At 48.6% G+C, this 20,786-nt stretch overlaps 1 protein-coding gene and 1 non-coding gene across 7 annotated transcripts in view; both read right to left on the reverse strand.

The window, feature by feature from the left end:
• The window catches only part of LOC142575097 (tyrosine-protein phosphatase non-receptor type 11-like), a 251,453-nt gene that overhangs the window by 158,992 nt on the left and 71,675 nt on the right, over nucleotides 1-20,786 (reverse strand). For all 6 annotated transcript variants that reach the window (XM_075684088.1, XM_075684092.1, XM_075684089.1 and 3 more), the window contains exons 4-7: nucleotides 20,334-20,496; nucleotides 8,155-8,382; nucleotides 6,353-6,449; nucleotides 6,206-6,285 (exon numbers count right to left, since the gene is read on the reverse strand). In XM_075684088.1, the coding sequence (XP_075540203.1) occupies nucleotides 6,206-6,285; nucleotides 6,353-6,449; nucleotides 8,155-8,382; nucleotides 20,334-20,496 (568 nt within the window). The remainder of the gene's footprint in view (nucleotides 1-6,205; nucleotides 6,286-6,352; nucleotides 6,450-8,154; nucleotides 8,383-20,333; nucleotides 20,497-20,786) is intronic.
• TRNAS-CGA (transfer RNA serine (anticodon CGA)) lies at nucleotides 18,348-18,420 on the reverse strand. Its single transcript has one exon. It is a non-coding gene; the product is annotated as a tRNA-Ser (tRNA).

Here is a 20,786-nt window from a genome sequence, read left to right on the forward strand (position 1 = left end):
AAACGTAGTAACAAAAGTGCGAGCTAAAAGGGAGCGAATTAACGATAAAAATATTTACATGAACAATGCGAAAAGAGGCTGTGGGGCGTGAAACACCGCACAACAAAGAGAAGCCTCGGGTGCACGCAGACGACGCGAAGGCACCACGCCGTCAGCACGCGGCCACGCCGGCTCGAGAAGGAGAGGAGGTGTGCGCCAGGGCCAATCGGAGGGCTGCGCCTTAAAGAAGCGCGCGCTTCGCCCAACCAGCATCACTCTTTCCAAATTTCACCCTTCAAAAACGTCACCGATGCCATCGCTCACAGAATGCCATAGATTTTCTCACTATAACACCTAGAGGGAAATCTGGCGCCACTGTCTATGGGAGTTTCTTAAGGGGTGCGGTGCCGTCATGGGAATGACGGTATATGTGTCTGCGAGGCTTGTGTTGACTGGTGAAGAGGCTTCGTCTAAAACATGGATGTGGCTACACAAATAATGCATTCTTAAAGTAAAATTTTCATAAAATGTTTCCATTCATGCAAATTACATCTTTACTCACCTACAATGCATGACAAAGGGAAAAGCAAGAACAGACGACAAACTGTTTCAAAGCGAGCGGGAATTTTGTCGTCTGTGCTCCAACTTTAGCGGCCCACTGATAATTTTTACGTATCATATAATTGTACATACAATAACAAGTTCTCCTAGTTAAACAAAACATCTTTTGTGTAATAATAAAGCTAAAACAGGTTTTTATGTGCAGTTTTATTAGAAAATGAGTCATTGTGACAGACAAAACGGTGCTTGCCTGGCTGTCCGAGAACGATGCCAATCCAAAGTCATAATATACCGGCATTTCCATGCGTTCCACAGTGCAGCAGCACCAGATTTATATTATATTTATATTATATTTATATTACCTCTAGGTAATATAGTGAAAAACTCTATGCAGAATGCCTTCGTTGTGTTGAAAGGCGCCAAAATGAAGTACGGGAAACCAGCTTTCAAATGAGACCAAGATGGCAGATATCGCCCTGCATCGTGCGGAGCTTTGGTGGCTTGAAATTAGGGCAAATTTTCGAGCTGGGCCTTCAATTCCGGCCCACCGATGCTTACAAATTGCCATTTTTTTAATACTTCGAGAAGGAATTAAGCAATAATACTTTGTGAGGTAATACTTTGGACAACGAAGACCTTAAAATTGCGATTTTTGAAAAGAGACTTTTTTTTGCATTTTTTGCGATCTCAAGACCCGCGTGGCCCCTTAATATATTTTTTCCACACTTCTTTCCAAAATATATGAATGAGGTACTACCGAATTGCAGAACACAATTGAAACGTCAGCCTCATTGGTGGCCCTTCACTCCTTATTTTGCTTCTGCCATTGAAATGCAGCTTTTCATCCAACCTCAATCTCACGGTGCGTGCAAGCACTACACATGATGTTACTCCCAATGTCTCCTGTGCAGAGTTATGCATTGCCAAGTGTTTAATTCTGGTGCAAATACAGTGGAACCCTGATTATGACTTTCTCGGGACCGTGAAAAAGCGTCGTCAAATCCGAACACAAATAATGCCTATAAAAATGTTACTTATTTTGAGCGACAAATTTACAAGAAACTTCAATGTAAACTACTAACATACTCTACAGGTTTTCGAAAACCCCAAATTACCAAAAAGTAAATGCAATAAGAATTAGTGTTGCAGTACAGGTACCAATCATGCTTTATTCAAACGAGCCTTTACGGCACTCCACTGCCCACTGCTGCGATTCCCGCCAGCCGGCACGAACTTTAAAAAAAGTCGGTAAGTTTCTTTTGGACCTTGTTTGCTCCGTGAACCAAGAGCTTTTGCTCGAGTACAGCAACGTCCAAAAGGAGGTCCTCTACGGCGTCGTGTGAACAGATGAGGTTCCGGATGCCGTCTATGTGCCGCACCACCTCGGCGAACGCGGTAGGCACAGGCACGGTCTCTGTGGCGACGTCATTGTACTCGTCCAATGTCGAAGCAGCGTCGGCACTAGGCAAAGCCTCCTCGATGGTGTTATCCATCGACACCTCGCCACAGATCGCAACGTTGTCGTCGGCCATGGTAAAGTTTCGACGAAGGTTGTGGTGAGGATTAAACCATCGAAATCGTTGTCAGCGAAGCCTGCATCGGCCTCGAGCGGCACCGAGGTTGTTGCATCCCCAGCAGAGGAGGCAGTCTCTAGCTTAAAGCCACAGTGCTTGAACGAGTTAGCGATTGTGCTTCACGACACTGCGTTCGATGAACTGGCAATAAAATGCATGGCGTCGGGCACAGCGATGTTTTTTTCCGACTCGCTGCGATCCATGGCCACCAGTTGATGCTGCACTAACCCCTTCCGGTATGATCGCTTGATGCACTTAATGATGCCGGCATCCAGCGGCTGCAGCCGGCTTGTGCAGTTGGGTGGAAAAAAAACAACCTTTATGTTCCTCAGGCTGGACGTATCGGGTGAGTGGCACGATGCATTGTCCACAAAAAGCAATATTGTCCTCGCCTTAGCACCCATTTTGTTATCCAGCTGCTGCAAAAAATTCCTGAAGAGCAAAGACGCCTTTTTGTTGAAGTTGTAGCTGCGTGGCAGCGTCTTCAAGTTCTTAAAGCACCATGGCTTTGCAAACTTTCCAACAATGAGCATGGGCAGCCTCTCGGAACCGTCCTCACTAGCACAGAATGGACGTCCGCACACCAAGTTTCATCCTAGACACCAACGCTCGTTTCTCCCCTGGCGGAACGATTTCACCTCCAACGGGTGTAGGTTTCCGCTGCCACCACTTTCCTTTACAATCGCACCTGCGTTCAGTTCGTGCTGCATGCGAAACGTCTCATTTGCGACGGCGCCTCTTCAGATGACTGGAAATTATTATTGTGTTGTTAACTGTCACAACATCAATGTAAACACGAAAGAGTTGATGCCACCAGTGAAATTCTGCCAATTCACAATAAAGTGGTATGAAAAAAGCAGACGACAGACATGGATTACTGCGGTGCGCCGAACGAAGTAAACAATTGGCAAACGAAGCGAGCTCGTTCATTTATCACTCCTGAGTGTATGACGATTTTATATGTAACCAAAATGAATTTAATAATTACTCGGTATATAATCCTTTTATTCATATAAAAACTTTCATTTGTTCAACCAGAGCTTGTCCTGTCTTCCTTCTCGTGTTTCGTTTGTGTGCGCTGACCAAGAATGGAAACCACTTCTGTTTTATGCACTAGCAGGGGCCAAAGTTCACACGTGCCGAGAAATTGAATATGTCCACGGTGCAATGAACATGACCGGAGTTCATTCCTGCATCACCACTGCACTGATCGAGTTAATGGACGATACACACCCGTGTCTTGGCCGCACCGGCATTGCCGAAGCAGAAATGATTACGAATACTTTCAACTTCCACCTCTTGAGCAATGTTAAAAAATGCCCAAGCTATTTACATTGCTGCCTTTATTCTATATAGTAGGGGACATACTAGTTGAAGTGGTGTGCGCATGTAGTACTTGTGCTATGCAGCGATATATTTTGTTTATTTCCTCACAGTGTCGATGGAAGTCCGTTGTCGTCATCAGAGACAACACGGATTTGCAGCAAACATTTTGTGAGAAACTGCAAAAACAACTTTTATTCTTTACTAAACGTTGTGCAATGCCAAACTCTGAGCCTTTATTGGCGATAATGGAGTTCCACAAACTTCTTTTGACAGCATGCTTCGTTTGTTCTTTCGAAAGGCCGAGGTACTGAGTGCATGCACATATATTTCTTCACTGTGTGTGCTACCGTAATAAGCAGCGACAAGACGTACTAAGATGTGCACGCAACGTGCTCAGTATTTATTTGACTCGAAAGAAAGACAATACACTCAGCAATGATAACCATGGGGGTCGAACACGATGAAACAAACGGATACGATTAAAGAAACGTTTTAGGTTAAGACAATGAGCTGGAAGGGATTTTTCCAGTCAATCATTTGCTACACCAGACAGACCCTGGCTACCGGCGGAGAATTGGACACGCCACGCTCCGAACTTCAGTTAGTATCTAGTCATGTCACCAGCAGTAGCGAGGACAGTGCTCATCCTGGAAGGCAGTGAAGTGTAGAGTGACTTGATCAGGGATGTGTTCATTCGCAGCACGTCTCAGTCGCTGACGATGGTGGATCGAAGCCTATCCTCGGACGACTGATGGAGGGGATGGTGCGCTAGCGATACTTTCAACAAGCCCCAGACATTTTAAATGATGTTGGCGCCCGGGGATTGAGGCGGCCACTCCAAGAGAGTGACGGCGCGCTCTTTCAGCAGTTCTTGCACAACACAAGCAGTGCAGATTGGCGGCCTATCGTGTTAGAATATATAGTCGGCTTCCAGGAACGGGCCGTAAAGAATGTATGGAATCAGTACGTTGGCTATGACTGCCCTGCACCTTTCAGCGATGAACTTACCTTCGAGGCGTATCAGTGGGCGTCGTACAACGCTTAGTAAAAAATACTGGCTCATTTCATGCAGTAACGATGAGATCGGTGCACTACAACTGACAGTAGAACACTTCCCGACAATGCGGCCAGCGCGCGCCGCCGTAGCAGACGACGCCGTTCAAGACCCCGCCCCTTGAGCACTTGAGCCTGCGCGAGTGGCTGCCGCCACCCGACTCAAGCGCTTGCCGTATCGCGATGCAATGCACTCCGAGTTTTCCCCTAAGTATGAAACAGACTGCGCATCGTCCTTCGAATAAAACGTCAATGCACACACACATAGGCACACACCGAGTGCGGTACGAAACGTGCACAAACACGCGCAGTGCAAGAGGCAATCAAGGCGGTGCGAACGAGAGATGGGAGAGGCGTACCACCCGCTAGTTGAATTTTGCCCCGCATGCGGCGTTCTCAACGCCGGCACAGCAGCGCCGCTCGCGGTGCCGTTCTTGTCTATAGTGCCGTCACACGCCCTTTACTATGCTTGCCACCATGATAGCTGTCACCCTTAAGCGCAAGGGTTTGCTCGGGCTGCATATGGTAAAAAATACCGCTCTCATCGGCGTAGAAAATGTTGCAGGGCTTGTATGCAGCAATCATCTCCGGCAGCGACTCCATCCGCAGGAGCAGCTGTACACAACCCTGTTTTGTTTTTATTAAAGTGATCCAGCCACCCATTCGATTCCTGAAAGTCGTTGATGACCAGACGCAATGCCACAAGGTCCGCCTTTTGTTTTAGAATGGCACCGTCAACGTTGATCGCAGAACTCGGTGCTTGATGCAGCCACTTGACAAGAATTTTTTCCAAACTTCTCATGTTGTCCTTCTGCTGCTTTCCGCTTGAGCCCGAACTTGTTGGCATTCTGCAATATCACCGCTTTGTTTGCGAGCATTATCTTAAGCAAAGATTCGGGTATCTTAAGGTACCGGGCAATGCTGGCTTTCGTGGGTCCATGCCGCTTTTCTGCTTCCTCGATAATATTCAGCTTATCGCCGAGTGACAGAACTGTCCGCTTTCAGGACATCGTGCGTCACGTTGCTCCACACAACTCAAAACCTCCGCTGAACGCTGGTCGCAAGTATTACAACGAAAAATACATGCGATAAATCTAGGCCTTTCCGCGCTACCTTGTCGGCGATCTGCTGCTTGAAAACTGGAAGGAGAGAAACGCTTCCCCAACGCGACTGTGGAGAAGAAAAGGCGGCATTTTGAGCACAGCGGGCATCACGGGTGGCTGCTGGTGGGGGGGAGAGAAACGCTTCCCCAACGAGACGAGAGGCGATGCCACTGAGAAGAGAGGGAGAAAGTGATTGTGGAGAAAAGGCACTATTTCAGCACAGTGAGAGTCGCGGGCGGCTGCTGGTGGGGGAGAGAGAAACGAACGATGAGACGAGGCAGGGAAGAAAGCTGCGCCGGAGCGAACCAGTCGAGCGATGTCAAGCACTCCGCATGCAGAGAGACAGAGCGCAGAAAGATACCCACGGCACTTTTCTTTTGTCCGCCGCTCCGTCCTGCACTTTGCAAGGGTCGTCTTATAATGCGAGTCAGGCATAAAATTGCGTCGGATAACCGAGGTTTTTAATGCATTGCTTCTATGGGGACTTCGCCGGGACTTCGCTAATCTGTCGCAAAACCGGGGGTCGTATAACTGGAGTTCCACTGTAGAACAAAGTGGAAAGGCCATCAGGAATGTGTTGCCACAATAACACTCCTGGTGCGTACCAACCTTTATGTAGTTTGCATTGATGTAGTCAGAGTATGGGGCGTCAGGGTCCACATCTTGCAGGTGCACTCTTGTTGCATCGACTGCACGAAGAAAAGTAATGCATGCAAAACCAGTGTAAACTCTGTCCAAGAAGACATGTGCACTTACATGGCAGTATGTTCTTGTACCGGTTCTTAGCTCTGTTCTCAGGCCTCTGTCCATCTTTCCTACTGTAGAGATTTTTGCACTCTTGCTGCTGCAAATGCTGTTCAAAAATGACCAAAAATGTTAACCGCTGCCTGTGAATGCAATTATGTTAATGCCTTAATAAACACACAACAATGACCGTTCGCATGATGTGACACTACAGTAAAAGCTCATTAATTCAGACCTCACGGGACCGGGGAAAATGTCCGAATGCCGAATTAATGAATGAATAGGAAAAATAACATTACAATCAAGTTAGAGAGGCATAACTTTATTTATTTTGCAATAGTCGTCTGCTTTTTCACGCAGCTTCCGGCCGACATCACAATTTTTCTTAACTCTTCCAAGTGGCCAACAGCCCACAAACTGTCGGAAGTGCTCAGGCAAACGTCCTCCCATATCAAAAGCACCTCTGTCCCTTCTCTTGAGGTGTGATCAGGTAACGGCTGCACCTCCTCACATGACTCTTCGTCTGAATTATGGTCTTACCAGGCACCCGTGATATCATTAATAATTTCTTCATCGGTCAGGAGACCAGTTGTGGTCACACAATCATCAATTGCGATGTAGTCATGAAGGGTCACATCTGTGACCCTTCACCCTTGTGACCCTTGCACGTTGTACTCAGTCATAATGTGCTGTTGCGATTTGCCATTCTTCAAAGCCTCCAAAATTTCCACATTAGTCACCAAGTTCTTAGCCTCATACTTCTGCCGCGTTGCCATCACTGTAGCGCACGATGGTGGTGGCATGCAAAAGACGGCCACAATGAAAAAAGAAAACTCCGCAAGAAGAGATGATGCTGACTCGACAACACAAGGGAAAATGGTGTTGAAGGCGCAGTGGAGCAAAGAAAGAAGACACCGACGTTCGGTGACACTGCGATCACCCCCACTAATTGATGACGATGGTGATGCCTCTCAGGTTTCAGTTTCACTCCAGTGATGCCAGCGCTGCTTTACCACACTTTCGTGTAGCAGCAGCTGTCAGAATTTGTCTGACTTAAGCGGTGCGGGGCTGAATTCTGACGAATAAACGAAGGTTTGGTCCCATAGACTAACATGCACTTTGGCCGGGACCAATAGAGCCGTCCGAATGATCCGAATTTCAGAATTAACGGGTGTCGACTTAACAAGCTTTTACTGTATCAGTCTACTGACAATTTTTAACCCTGGTTGATTTATGCATTTTATTCAATTATCTCACGTGAACAGGCCAACAAAACCCACGATGGCAGTACACAAAGGCCACAACATATTTTTCTGTCATACTGAATTTGGCCATCCCTTACTCAGCAAAATGAAGAGGAACTGCTTGTAACACATGGTCACATGGTAGCATCTCAAGAATATCACGGCACCGTATAATACATTCACATCACCTGAAATTCTTATCACTGGGAGCAACAAATTTGTGTTGAAGCATAAAAATGCATTAGGTCAAATTTATCTACAAGTGAGAAGGTCTCGCACAATTACCAGCTCAATTTTTGAACCCTGGATAGGCCAAAAAATGTATGAATAATTACACACTCGTGAAACTGACCTGCAAGATACATCCTAACATAAAGACAGTGCAACTTTAACATACTTTCAGTATCGACTGAAATCTACACTCTCACTAGAGACAGGCCCTTGGTTTCATCACAGTGGTGCAGAATTTGCTCTGCATTCCATGTGAAAAGACCTCAAGAGGCTTGGGGCCAGGGCATTAAGACTTGTGCTGCAACATGTACACAGCCTCTGTAGCAGCAGCACACCAACCTCGAACTCCTCCCAGAAGCCAGCCTTGCCGCTGTTTTGTCCGTTCTCTTTGGAGAGCTGCTTGACGCGGTTCTCAATGGTGGATGCCTTGATGCGGGTCGCGTTGAATGGCTGCTTGAGATGCACCACAGTACCCGTTGTCTCCACCATCGGGTTCTTGCGATAGAAGTCCACCAGTTCACTGAGGCTGTCAAACTTCTCTCCACCGCAGGCATCAAATTTTCCTTCCTGTCAGCAAACGAGAGCATGGGCTATTTAATGTCAAAAGACATTTGTTTCAGAAGACTACTGAGCGCACATGCGAAACTCACTAGTATTAAAAAAATTGGTGGCACATCCATCCTTTGGATGACTGGCGACATTAATGCAATTAGCAATCTATATTATGGTGGGTACACAACTGGTGACAATATTGTAGGGTTATCTTTAACACCGCAAGTCCTCATGTGCCATAATCTTGAGTGCTGCAGATGTGCATGTGGCTTGAGCCATGAGACACGTGTTCTCAGTCAAACTGGCCGCAGCAGCCATTACTCTGCTTTTCAATTTGCCTTCATGCTTCTTTCCATAATAAATGCAAGGACGACAGCACGCCACATCGCCGTCATCACAGCGTTTCTTACAGTGGTGACTACAGACATCCGAACAAGCATACCAGCATGAACTGGCTCTGCACAGCCAGCCACCAAGCACTGCCTTTAGCCATGGAGCAGTCAGCAGAAAAAAATTAACCGAATATGAAATTGGACTGCAACTCTATACATGTTTTCATTTGGTGATACAGTCGAACCCGACTATATCGAATCCATTTACATCGAATTATTCTATATATCGAACAATTTCTGTACAAGGTATAGTTACAATCAGTATATATAAAAAAAATTCCACTTCAAACAAAAATAGCAGCGACTCCCGATATATCGAACGTCAACCGGCGGAAAAATACCCCCAAAGGTTGTCTTTCCCTCGCGGTGGCGGTGAAACCCGGCGGCGCGGCTCCATCCAACCGCTCTCCCTACCGTGATCGCGCTGCATTGAGCAAGGCGTCGGCACCCCCCTACAAAGAATGCTCCTAACCCACCCGCAGCGCTTGCTCAGACAGCCAATCAGAGGCTCTTGTGCCCTCGTCATGCAAGATGGCGAAAGTGCGAGTTGTCTCGCTGCTTTTCTGTTTCTATGCGCGTGCGTCTCGTGTGTCTTGTTGCTGTGATGAAGCGGCAGAATTCGCCTTTCGTCGTGAAGCTCGAAATCATAAATCAGGTCGAATGCGGTGGCAACTCGGATGTCCCCGCAGCGTGCAAGATTCCGAGGAGCACTCTCAGCACAATCTTGAAGAATAAGGGGGAGATTAGGGCTAAAGCAGCCAAACTCACGGCCCGGTGCCCGTCGCGCCCAACGCGTATGCATGGCCGTGTACGAGTGGTTCATCCGAAATTGCTTCAGCCGTGCCGGCTTTCGCAAGCTTGGTGATGACTGTAAATTTGCCGGTGTTGCCGAAGTTTGGAGCGAGCTGTCAGAATTTCTGGAAGCTGTTGATGAATCAACGGCGGACGAGTTCGCGAGTGCAAATGATGGTGTCGCAACCACGGGAGAGCCCGAAAACGATGACTACATTGCTGACATCATACCGAGCACAAGTGAAATTGGGCACAATGAAGAAAGCAACGACGGTCCTTTGCCCACGTCCTCCGAAGTGATTGGTGCGCTTGCACTAGTCTGGTGCTTCTGCGCGAATGCGGAAGGTTGCAGCCTCATCTGCTCCGACTCCTTAGACAATGTGGAGAAGTGCGTGCATCACAGGCAGCGAAATTGCCCAAGCAGAAGAAAATGCAGGACTATTTCATGCGAAACTAAGCTAATTCCATCAATAAAGTGATTTTATAAATGGTATGTGCTTTTATGAAATCCAATTATTTAACAAGCTTATATCAAATTATGCTCTATATCGAACTGACAGGCGTTTTTTTGCGAGTTCGATGTAGCCAGGTTCGACTGTATATTGGCTGGCGCAGACGATCTGTCTCGTGCAGCACATTGCAAATGGCGAAAAGTGTCGTGCAACTGCCTCGCTAATCTGAAGATTGCGAGAGCCAGCACGTGGGTGATGCGTGGGCGTGATTCACAGCAGCCAACAGATCTCCCAGACGATGTGTGCTATTCTGGTGCCACCTCATAGCCATCGTCCCTGCACTACGCTTTTCTTCTCACCCTTTAGCCATACCCTCCTCCTCTGCTTTCCTCCTCATGTATTTCATCACCGGCTGCGCCCTGCGTTTGCTTTCATCTTTTGCTGTGCTCGTTCACTCAGTTATGCCGACACTCGCCGCAGGAATGGGCACCTACTAGCTGCACTTTAAAAGAATGGCAGCCTCCCATGCTGGACAACTCTTGGCAACTGCAGCTGTGGCTCTACCATTCGTACAGCCCTGTTGCATGATTTGTGCAAGTAGTTGCACAGCTCAACATCAACGGTGTGTCTTCTCAGCTCTAGCTGTACTGGCTTTTGAAACAAGAGTTTCTCGCCAATATTTCCGCTTAGCTTCACCTCTCACTGCCACATGGGAACCTATACAATGGCCTCAGAGGACCTTCTTCAAGCCCTTCAGCGTCACTCCACCATTGAGCAACTCGGTGCATCCACTTCTGAAGGTGCCTCTCAGCCCACGTCGTCCTCTTCACCACTGGCCCCTGCTACAGATGGCAAGTCTTCCATCGTACTGACTCCAAATTAGTCGCTCCCTGAACCAACTTCCACCTCGCTGTCAGCCTCGTCAAGTAAGTCCACACTCTGTGAGCCCGCTACTGCTTAGCGAGGGACCTCCCTACAACATCTCCTGTCACTGACACAAGTACGGCTCTCTCGGCCTTCTGCATCAGCACCAACCACATCGCCACCTGCTGCTTCCAAAATCCATTTGCCAATTGACCCAACTTCTCATGACTCATCTTTCTGCCCCTTGACTAGCATTCACAGGCCCCTAGCTGAGACACTTGTCCCAAATGTCCAATTAGCTGGCTTTCAAGTTATTGCCTAGGCCCTGTTCCGTGCAGTCTTTGCTATCGGTGCCTATGCTCACCGGGAAAGAGGTCTATTGAACCTCTTCCCGGTTTATTAAAGAGCGGCACATACCCAGTGGCACATAACCAGTGATTCTAGTTCACTGAAGTCCACTCACTCACCGCCACTCTCGCTCCTATTCATGTCCACTTTCACCGATACAGTGAAACCTTGTTAGTACGTACATGGCAGGAACATGGCATAACCACGCACTAAACGGTAGCATGAACTAACCGCCATGTACGAATTTGCGTCTCCTGACATGCACTGGCACTACCTACAAATAAATAAATGCGATGCTAAAGTAAATGTTGGCCAAAATATGCACTACAAAGTTTTTGTTTCTTTGTCCAAAACACAGAAAAATGTGCACTCTCTCTCATGAACATGTGATAGCGCAGAGGAGGTACACCACAGTGGCAATACCAAAAGAGCATTTCTAAAGCACCAGCAGACATGGCAGCACTGCGGATGACTTGTCTTGCTATAGCCAATGGATAAGCACGTTTGTACAGTGATCTGATATTCAGCCCAACCGGCGCTGCTTCACTGAAACACAGTACCTGATGCCGTGTGGCGCCAATCGTGCTGTGCATTGTTTGGAGAGCCTCACCTATTAAGCGCATACCGTCACCAAGGTCAATCACTGTCCCGAGACTCTTGCTGCGGTGATATTTTCAGGAGGTCGCTTTTGGAGATAGTCACGTGACTTATTTCAAGCGGCTCGGCACTGGACTTGTCCACATACACAGACAGTGTTTCTGGCGGTGTGCCAAGCTCATTATTTAAGCAACAGTGCCAAGTGTGCCATCAGCCGTATACTTCGACGTGCCCAGTGCTGATCTCTCACAAAAGTAAAACCATCGCCAAAAGCAAACGCAAGTGTCCGTGTTTGATGGCAGACCAGAGTTTCGTGGAAGCACCTGTGCAGTGAGCTTTCTTCATGCACAAGCTGCTCCTGGGCGTGCACGGATACGGCAGCAGCAGCATGTGCCATCTTGTTGCGCCAATGTGCCAACGACGGGCTGCTTTCGCTTCTGTAAGTGAAGCGCACTTGAAGCAGTCTCGCTTAAAGAGGTGGCAGAGAACGATGGTGCTTTTGGGTTACCACCTATTAAAAGCGTGCCGTAGGCTTACGCACAGCACCACATGTGCTGTCAAGCAGATAGCCACAGATGCTTATCGCGATAAGATTGGCAGCGATAAGTCCCATTGGCACATCCGTCGATGGTTATATTCCTCGTGGAGACCGCCGACACGCCTTCATGCATTTCCATTGCCTATCCATAGAAGCAGCACCACACTCTCGCTGAATCGTTGATAGACTGGTCTCTGTATTTTCCAAAAAGGCGGAATATCCTTTGCGGTACAGCGGGCTATTCGCTACATCGCAAGTCAATGTAGTGCAGTTAATGTTTACACGACAAAAAGTGATTGTGGTACCCACAAACCAATAGTCATCCAAGCTACTGCAGCTTAAGCAATAAGCCAATAGATTAGGCCATATGGAGGCTGGGTTAGGGATTCGTCACAATTGCTTTTTAATTATTAGTATGCTTTAAGTGGGTGCATATTAACGAGGTTTTACTGTACTGACATTCATGTTCGTACCTACTTGCCCTCACTGGCATTACACATCACCTCACACTCGCCAGTACAGTCGAACCCGACTATATCGAACCCGTTTACATCGAATTATTCTATATATCGAACAATTTCTGGACACGATATAGTTACAATGAGTATATATCGCAAAAATTACGCTCACATCGAACAAAAATAGCAGCGACACCCGATATATCGAACGTCAAGCGGCGGAAAGTGCCCCCGGAAGTTGGCTTTCCCTCGCGGTGGCGGGGAAAACCCGGCTGCGCGGCTCCATCCAACCACTCTCCCTACCGTGACCGCGCCCGACCGCGCTGCCTCAGACGAGCCGTCGGCACCCCCCCCCCCCTGCAAAGAAATGATCCTGGCCCGCCCACAGCGCTTGCTCAGACAGCCAATCAGATGCTCTTGTGCCCTCGTCGTGCAAGATGGCGAAAGTGCGAGTTGTCTCGCTGTTTTTGCGTGCGCCTTGTAGGCCTTCTCCCGCAGTGTTGCCGTGATGAAGCGGCATAATTTGCCTTTCGTCGTGAAGCTCGCAATCATAAATCGTGTCGAACGCGGTGAGAAGTCGGATGTCCCCGCAAAGCACAAGATTCCGAGGAGCACTCTCGGCACGATCTTGAAGAATAAGGGGGAGATTAGGGCTAAAGCGTCCAAACTCGCGACCCGGTGCCCGTGGCGCCCGACCCGTACGCATGGCCGTGTACGAGTGGTTAATCTGAAATTGCTTCAGCCGTGCCGACTTCCGCGTGCTCGGTGATGACCGTAAATTTTGATGAATGCGACGACGCCGTTGCCAGTGTTGCCGAAGTTTGGAGCGAACTGTCAGAATGTGCGGAAGCTGTTGACGAATCAACGGTGGATGAGTTTGTGAGCGCAAATGATGTGTCGCGACCACGGGAGAGCCCAAAAACGAAGACTACATTGCCGACATCGTACCGAGCACAAGCGAAAGTGGGCACAATGAGGAAAGCAACGACGGTCCCACATCCTCCGAAATGATTGGTGCGCTCGCAATAGTCCGGTGCTTCTGCGCGAATGCGGAAAGTTGCGACCTCAGCTGCTCCGACTCCTTAATGTGGAAAAGTGCGTGCGTCGCAGGCAGCGAAATTGCGAAAGCAGGAGAAAATGCAGGACTATTTCGTGCGAAACTAAGCTGGTTTAATCAATAAAGTGATTTTATAAATGGTATGTGCTTTTATGACATCCAATTATTTAGCAGGCTTATATCGAATTATGCTCTATATCGAACTGATAGGCGTTTTTTTGCGAGTTCGATATAGCCGGGTTCGACTGTACTTCCATTCATACTCACACCCAATAAAACTGACAGGAGCTCACTCACGTTCTTTCACACTGCAGCATTCCTGCTTTATAGGTACATGGATTTCAGAGACAAGGCAAGCGTAAAGCAAAACAGTGATTTCGAAAACAAGGTCAAATAACATTAGAAACCAAACAAAGTTAACATATTGTTACACACAAGGTGTTTTAATGCAGAACCAGATGAATCTGGTTGATAGGCGCGGTTGTTGAAGAGCGGTCTCGCGGCAGCTTGGCTAACGTCGTTCTCTTCCTTCTTTCATCTGGTTGTCTGCGCGGCAGGCGTGGTTCATGACAGCTTGTGACATTTCCCCGCTGGCAGACGAAGCCCGCCGGGCGAGTCAGTCATGTCGTGGGTCGTAACGCCTCAGACGCGCGACGTGTGTCACTTCAGCCTTGGCCGAGCGTCGTCCACTGCTCGTGAGACGCGCAATGCGGTAGTTTACTTCACTGAGGCGCTCCAGAATAACGTAAGGGCCGACGTAGTGGGCGAGAAACTTCTGGCACAAGCCACGCTTCCGCAACGGCGTCCAGAGCCACACAAGGTCACCAGGATCGAAGTAAACGTGGCGGTGACGCCCGTCATAGAGTATCTTGGACCGGTCCTGCGATGCTATGGTGCGTAGCCTAGCGAGGCGTCGCGCTTCTTCTGCTCGACATAGGATCTCATCAATTGATTCGTTGTCATGAGCGAAGTAGCGAAATATGGTGTCGAGGGTGTAGCACGGCGGACGAGCATACAGAAGGAAAAATGGTGAGTAACCAGTGGTCTCGTGTCTCGCGGTATTGAAGGCATAGGTAATGAAAGGCAAGATACTGTCCCAATTCTTGTGTGCTGAATCAACGTACATGGACAGCATGTTGGCAAGCGTTCTGTTTGTACGCTCGACCAGTCCATTAGTTTGTGTATGGCAGGGCGTAGAATGGCGGAAGCTACATGAACACAGACGAAGGGTTTCTTCAACCACGTCCATGGTAAACTGTCGCCCACGATCGCTGATTACTATGCGAGGAGGTCCATGTCGGAGTATAACGTTAGCCAGCAAGAAGATAGAAACTTCTGTAGCTGTGGCCGATGGCAATGCAGCGGTCTCACAATAGTGGGTAAGGTGATCTACGTAAACGATAACCCAACGATTACCCTTGGAGGATCGCGACAAAGGGCCCAGAAGATCTAAACCAACTTGCTCAAAGGGGACGCTAGAAGGGGGAACTGGTTGAAGCAGGCCATGTGGTGCTTGAGGCGGACGCTTGTAGCGCTGGCATGGAGAGCAGCTGGCGACGTACCGTTCGATATCTTTACGCATCTTAGGCCAGTAAAAAACGTTCTTGAGCCCGGTAGAGTGTACGTGTGGAACCAAGATGACCGGAAGTTGGGTCATCGTGCATGGTGTGTAATACTTGGTGGCGAAGGTTCTTGGGGACAACTAAAAGGTAGCGTGCGCCGGTGGTCGAGTAGCTCTTCTTATACAGCGCACCACCATCCCGTAGGCGAAAGCGACTGCCTGCAGGTGACTCCTGTGCTGCCGCGAAGAGCGGTTGTAAGCTCTCGTCCTTGTGCTGCTCGGATATGACGGTACCCATATCCGGAAATTCCGGGGACACAAAAGCGATGTATTCGTCAAAATTGTCCGCATCACATTCAGTTGTTTGAAGTGGCATCCGAGAGAGAATCAGCGTCAGCATGCCGCCGGCCACTTTTGTAGCAAATAACGAAATCGTATTCCTGTAGACAAAGGGCCCAGCACGCTAGTCGTCCTGAGGGATCCCGCAGATTCACAAGCCAGCATAGCGAATGATGATCTGTTATCACAGTGAAGGGGTGCCCATAGAGATACGAACGAAACCGTTGCATGGCGAAGATGACCGCCAGACACTCTTGTTCGGTGACTGTGTAGTTGCGCTCGGAGCGGCTCAAGGACCGGCTAGCGTAAGAGATCACGTGCTCACTGTCGCCAACACGCTGAACTAGCACAGCATCAATGCCTACGCCGCTGGCATCGGTGTGAATCTCAGTTGGTGATGAAGGATCAAAGTGGCGAAGAATTGGTTGGGACGTCAACAGGAACTTGAGCTGGCGAAACGATGAGTCGCATTCTGCAGTCCACTCAAAGGGAACGCCTTAACACCGTAAATCGATTGAGGAAAAGTAAGATGCCGCAAAGAGACAGTCGATGGCGTCGTTAATTCGTGGGAGCGGATATACATCTTTCTTAGTAACGGCGTTTAGGCGACGGTAATCAACACAGAACCGCCACGTACCGTCTTTCTTCTTCACCAATATCATGGGCGCTGCCCAAGGACTAGATGATTCTCGAATGACGCCTTTGCATAGCATTTCTTGGACCTGATCGCTGATTATCTTGCGTTCTGATGGGGATACGCGATAGGGTTTTTGTCGGATTGGCTGGGCGGCTCCTGTGTTGATGCGGTGACGAGTTCTGGACGCAGGAATTGATGGCGGTCCATCGTGCTGCGCAAAGTCGAATACCGAGGTATGTTTCGTAAGCAGGGCTATCAAAACTTGACGCTCGTTATCGCTGAGTGACTTATCAATCATGGAAAGTATCTTCGAGCTCCCGGGGCTTGAGACACTGGTTGCTCCTCCATCGGGGAGCTCTGCAAGTACTGCCACCGATACGGGCGAGTCTTCCTGAAATGTGGCAATCTTTAGGCCTTGAGGTAGCACTGCCGCTTCAGTGGAACAGTTTAACGCCCACAGCCCCGCGCATCCATTGGTCACTGAGACCCCGCAGTGCGGAACTAACACATTTTTCTTGAGGCAGTTCCGATGTACAGGTTCCACTGCAGCATCGAACGAGATAGGAGTCGGAGATGAACAGGCGACGGCAACACGCATCGCGGATAAGGCGGGCACAACTGTATCCTCAGACACGCACAACACACTCTCCGGGCAAGCTTCACCTTCAAAGAGCACAGGTGAAACACTGGTGTCGACACTGAGTTCTCCCGTCTGGCAGTCAACCTTCGCACCACACAATTGCAAAAAGTCAATCCCCAGAATCACGTCATGCAAGGAGCGAGGAAGAACAGTGAACTCTGCATTAAACACTTTCCCACCCAAAGACACATCCACGTTACACACACCAACCGGGTATAATGCTTCACCACTGACTCCACGGAAACTTGTGCACTGGTCCCAACGAAACATAACCTTGCGTCCCAGAAGGCCTTTAAACCCCACACTCATGACCGAGACAGTTGCTCCCGTGTCGACTAAAGCCATTGTAGAGACCCCATCAATCAGTACATGAACCTTATTCTTTAGCATGAAAATAGTTGGAGGCAGTTGAGTCGGCAGCACACGTTTTCCAGCGACCTCACCTCCATCGGCCGCGCTGGCTAGTTTCCCGGCGGGGGCGACACGAAACGGAGCTGAGGCAATGATGATGTGAATCGCAGCCGAGGGGATGGTGATCGGAGGCTCGGAAGGCTGGTGGTGGCGTCAGAGTACGGTCGGAGGGAGGGGAGCGGTAGCGGTTCCGGGTTCTTTCTCCTCCAAAGTAGGCCTCCTGGGCGGTGCATCGGTCCTCTCGAAAGTGGCTTCCTGAAGTGCAGTCTCCTGGCCACTGAGTGCGCAGTGTACGACCGCTAGACCGCATAGTCGGCGCTGACGATCCGTAGTTTGATGCTCGGCGTCGGCTACAGTACCTAGCTATATGGCCAGGCATGCCGCAGCAGTAATACACTGGCGAAGGGCGAACTTCAGAACGGGGATTGAAGTATTCTGCCGAAGACATCGGTTGAAGGTAACGAGGCTCTTCCCCTTGAAAGTCGTAGGTAGCGGCGAGTCTTCATGGACGAAAGTTGCGTGGGCGTGGATCAAAACGTTGAGGGGGCGAATCATTGCGTGTTGGTTCAGTCGTAATGTAATGCGGTTCGTCTCTGGAGCCGTTAAGATCCGCGACGTTCACCGAGTGGTTCCAAGTAGCCGAAGGGGGTTCCCAAAGAGTGTCTCAGAAAACGGAGGAGCTGCAACGTGGCGCCGCATAACGTGCCTGTTCGTCATGTCGCTGGAGCTCCTCGCGAACTATCTGGCGGATGGCGGACGATTTTTTATTAGTCATATCATAAGAAGCCAACAAACACTGACACCAAGGACAACATAGGGGAAATTACTTGTGCTTAATAAATGAAATAAAGAAACGATAAAGTAATGGAAATTAGAGTGGATGAAAAAACAACTTGCCGCAGGTGGGAACCGAACCCACAACCTTCGCATTTCGCGTGCGATGCTCTACCAATTGAGCTACCGCGGCGTCGTTTTCCCATCCACTTTCTTGGGTATTTATGTGTCCTAGTAGAACCCTGGGAGTGTTAGCCAGCGCCACCACTCACAGACCTTGGCGGCGGACGTGGAACGTCTTTTTTGCCGCAGGCGTCACGAGAACGTGATCCTTTAGGGTGAAGGCAACTGGTCAGTAAACCCACATATGCTACCTGAAGGCATCAATGTTGCCGGATTCGAGACCCTCGTTATGTAATGAACGAGAAGAAAGGGGGTTAACCGAGGGGCCCAATTTTTTATTAGTCATATCATAAGAAGCCAACAAACACTGACACCAAGGACAACATAGGGGAAATTACTTGTGCTTAATAAATGAAATAAAGAAACGATAAAGTAATGGAAATTAGAGTGGATGAAAAAACAACTTGCCGCAGGTGGGAACCGAACCCACACTCGTTTCTTCTCGTTCATTACATAACGAGGGTCTCGAATCCGGCAACATTGATGCCTTCATGCAGCATATGTGGGTTTATTGACCAGTTGCCTTCACCCTAAAGGATCACGTTCTCGTGACGCCTGCGGCAAAAAAGACGTTCCACGTCCGCCGCCAAGGTCTGTGAGTGGTGGCGCTGGCTAACACTCCCAGGGTTCTACTAGGACACATAAATACCCAAGAAAGTGGATGGGAAAATGACGCCGCGGTAGCTCAATTGGTAGAGCATCGCACGCGAAATGCGAAGGTTGTGGGTTCGGTTCCCACCTGCGGCAAGTTGTTTTTTCATCCACTCTAATTTCCATTACTTTATCGTTTATTTATTTCATTTATTAAGCACAAGTAATTTCCCCTATGTTGTCCTTGGTGTCAGTGTTTGTTGCTTCTTATGATATAACTTAGTACAACAGATAGCATTACGTGCCAGGAATCCCTACAATGCTCACCGATACTTACACCTATCCACCCTTACAGGCATTATATGCATTCACACTCAAGTCAACTCGCACCATCTAGCACTCGCTCTATACTCACCTCACGTCCACTTGGTCACTGGTGCTCACTTACATTCAAATGTCCACTCAGACGCACTGACGGTCACTCACACTCACGCTAGCTGACAGTCACATTCATACTGAAATCTAGCCACACTGACCAGCGCTCAACCCGTACCTAAGTCCCCAACATGCCCTTTCTCACTCACTCATACTCACATCATGACTGTGCAATTAGTGCGAGTGAGCACACCAACCACCTCTGCAGACTTGTGGTGGAGATAATGTCAGCTCATACAATTTATTAATATCCTGCACAGATGCAACATGACAAAAGTAACCTTGATGAGAGGGGAATGCACCTATGCTAGCCACCTCCCAATACGTTCCCTCAAGCCTCTTGTCAGGGCAGCTTGCATTTCCAGCCACACTCTTATCGCTACTCGCATTTTGTATAGTTTACTTTCTTCAGCCTTTCTTCAGCCTTTCTTTAGCTTTCATCACCTTGCCTGGCCAGTGTGAACTTCTACAGAGCCTACTTCCAGGATTGCAGCAGGTGCGTAGACCAGCAAGTGAAGAAAAGGTGGACGGTATAGGAAAATGAGCACAAAGCTTTCACAATAACATGCTATGTAGCGGCCAGGCCAAAAGGTTTTAAGCTGTCCAAAGCGATGGTTTTGTCAAGGCGTGACACTGTATTCTGCCTCTCGATTTTTTCTACTCTCAAGTTTACTGGCATTCTCCTACTATAACCATGTACCAACTAGCCCAACAAGCCACTCTCATGAACTGTATTCTCATTGGTATAACTCCACAGTGCCTGACATGTTAATGGGTTCTGGAAATGCATTTTCCCCCCTTCAATGCTATAAAATTTCACCAATTAGAATTGAAGAGTAGCAATGTGCAAGACCCTGCTGCGGTTCATCAGTTACTCATTTTCATGGGCAGCCTCACCTGGCAGCGGACAATGAAGTGCGTCACCTTGTCCTCAGTGCGCACAGACAGAACGTAGTCACCTGGCTTGCTCCGACTCTCACGAACCAAGAAGCTGCCATTTTTTCCTTTCTCCAGAAGGAGCTTCTCTGCTTCCTTGGCCACTAGTGGGCCATGAAACCATCTGCACAGCAGTGCACATTAACACGATTATTTTAGAACACTACGAGACAAGTTGCAGATAACTCGCGCCAGTCTTCATAGAAAAAAAAAATGCAAGTGCTACACAAATGCAACCAACATTGTTTTGTTCTCAGTCTCTTGAGCAATTCAGCTTTCTTTAGTGGGCCTAGTCAGCTGCAGAACAAATTATTTTTAGGTACTGTTGAACCAAAGGTTGTTGCAGGGCAGTTAATATGCAGTGAATACAAATGATAAAATATGCATCACAGGCAGTGATTTTAACCAACATTA

Source organism: Dermacentor variabilis, chromosome 3 (assembly GCF_050947875.1).
Source record: "Dermacentor variabilis isolate Ectoservices chromosome 3, ASM5094787v1, whole genome shotgun sequence".
In the NCBI taxonomy this organism is placed as follows: domain Eukaryota; kingdom Metazoa; phylum Arthropoda; class Arachnida; order Ixodida; family Ixodidae; genus Dermacentor; species Dermacentor variabilis.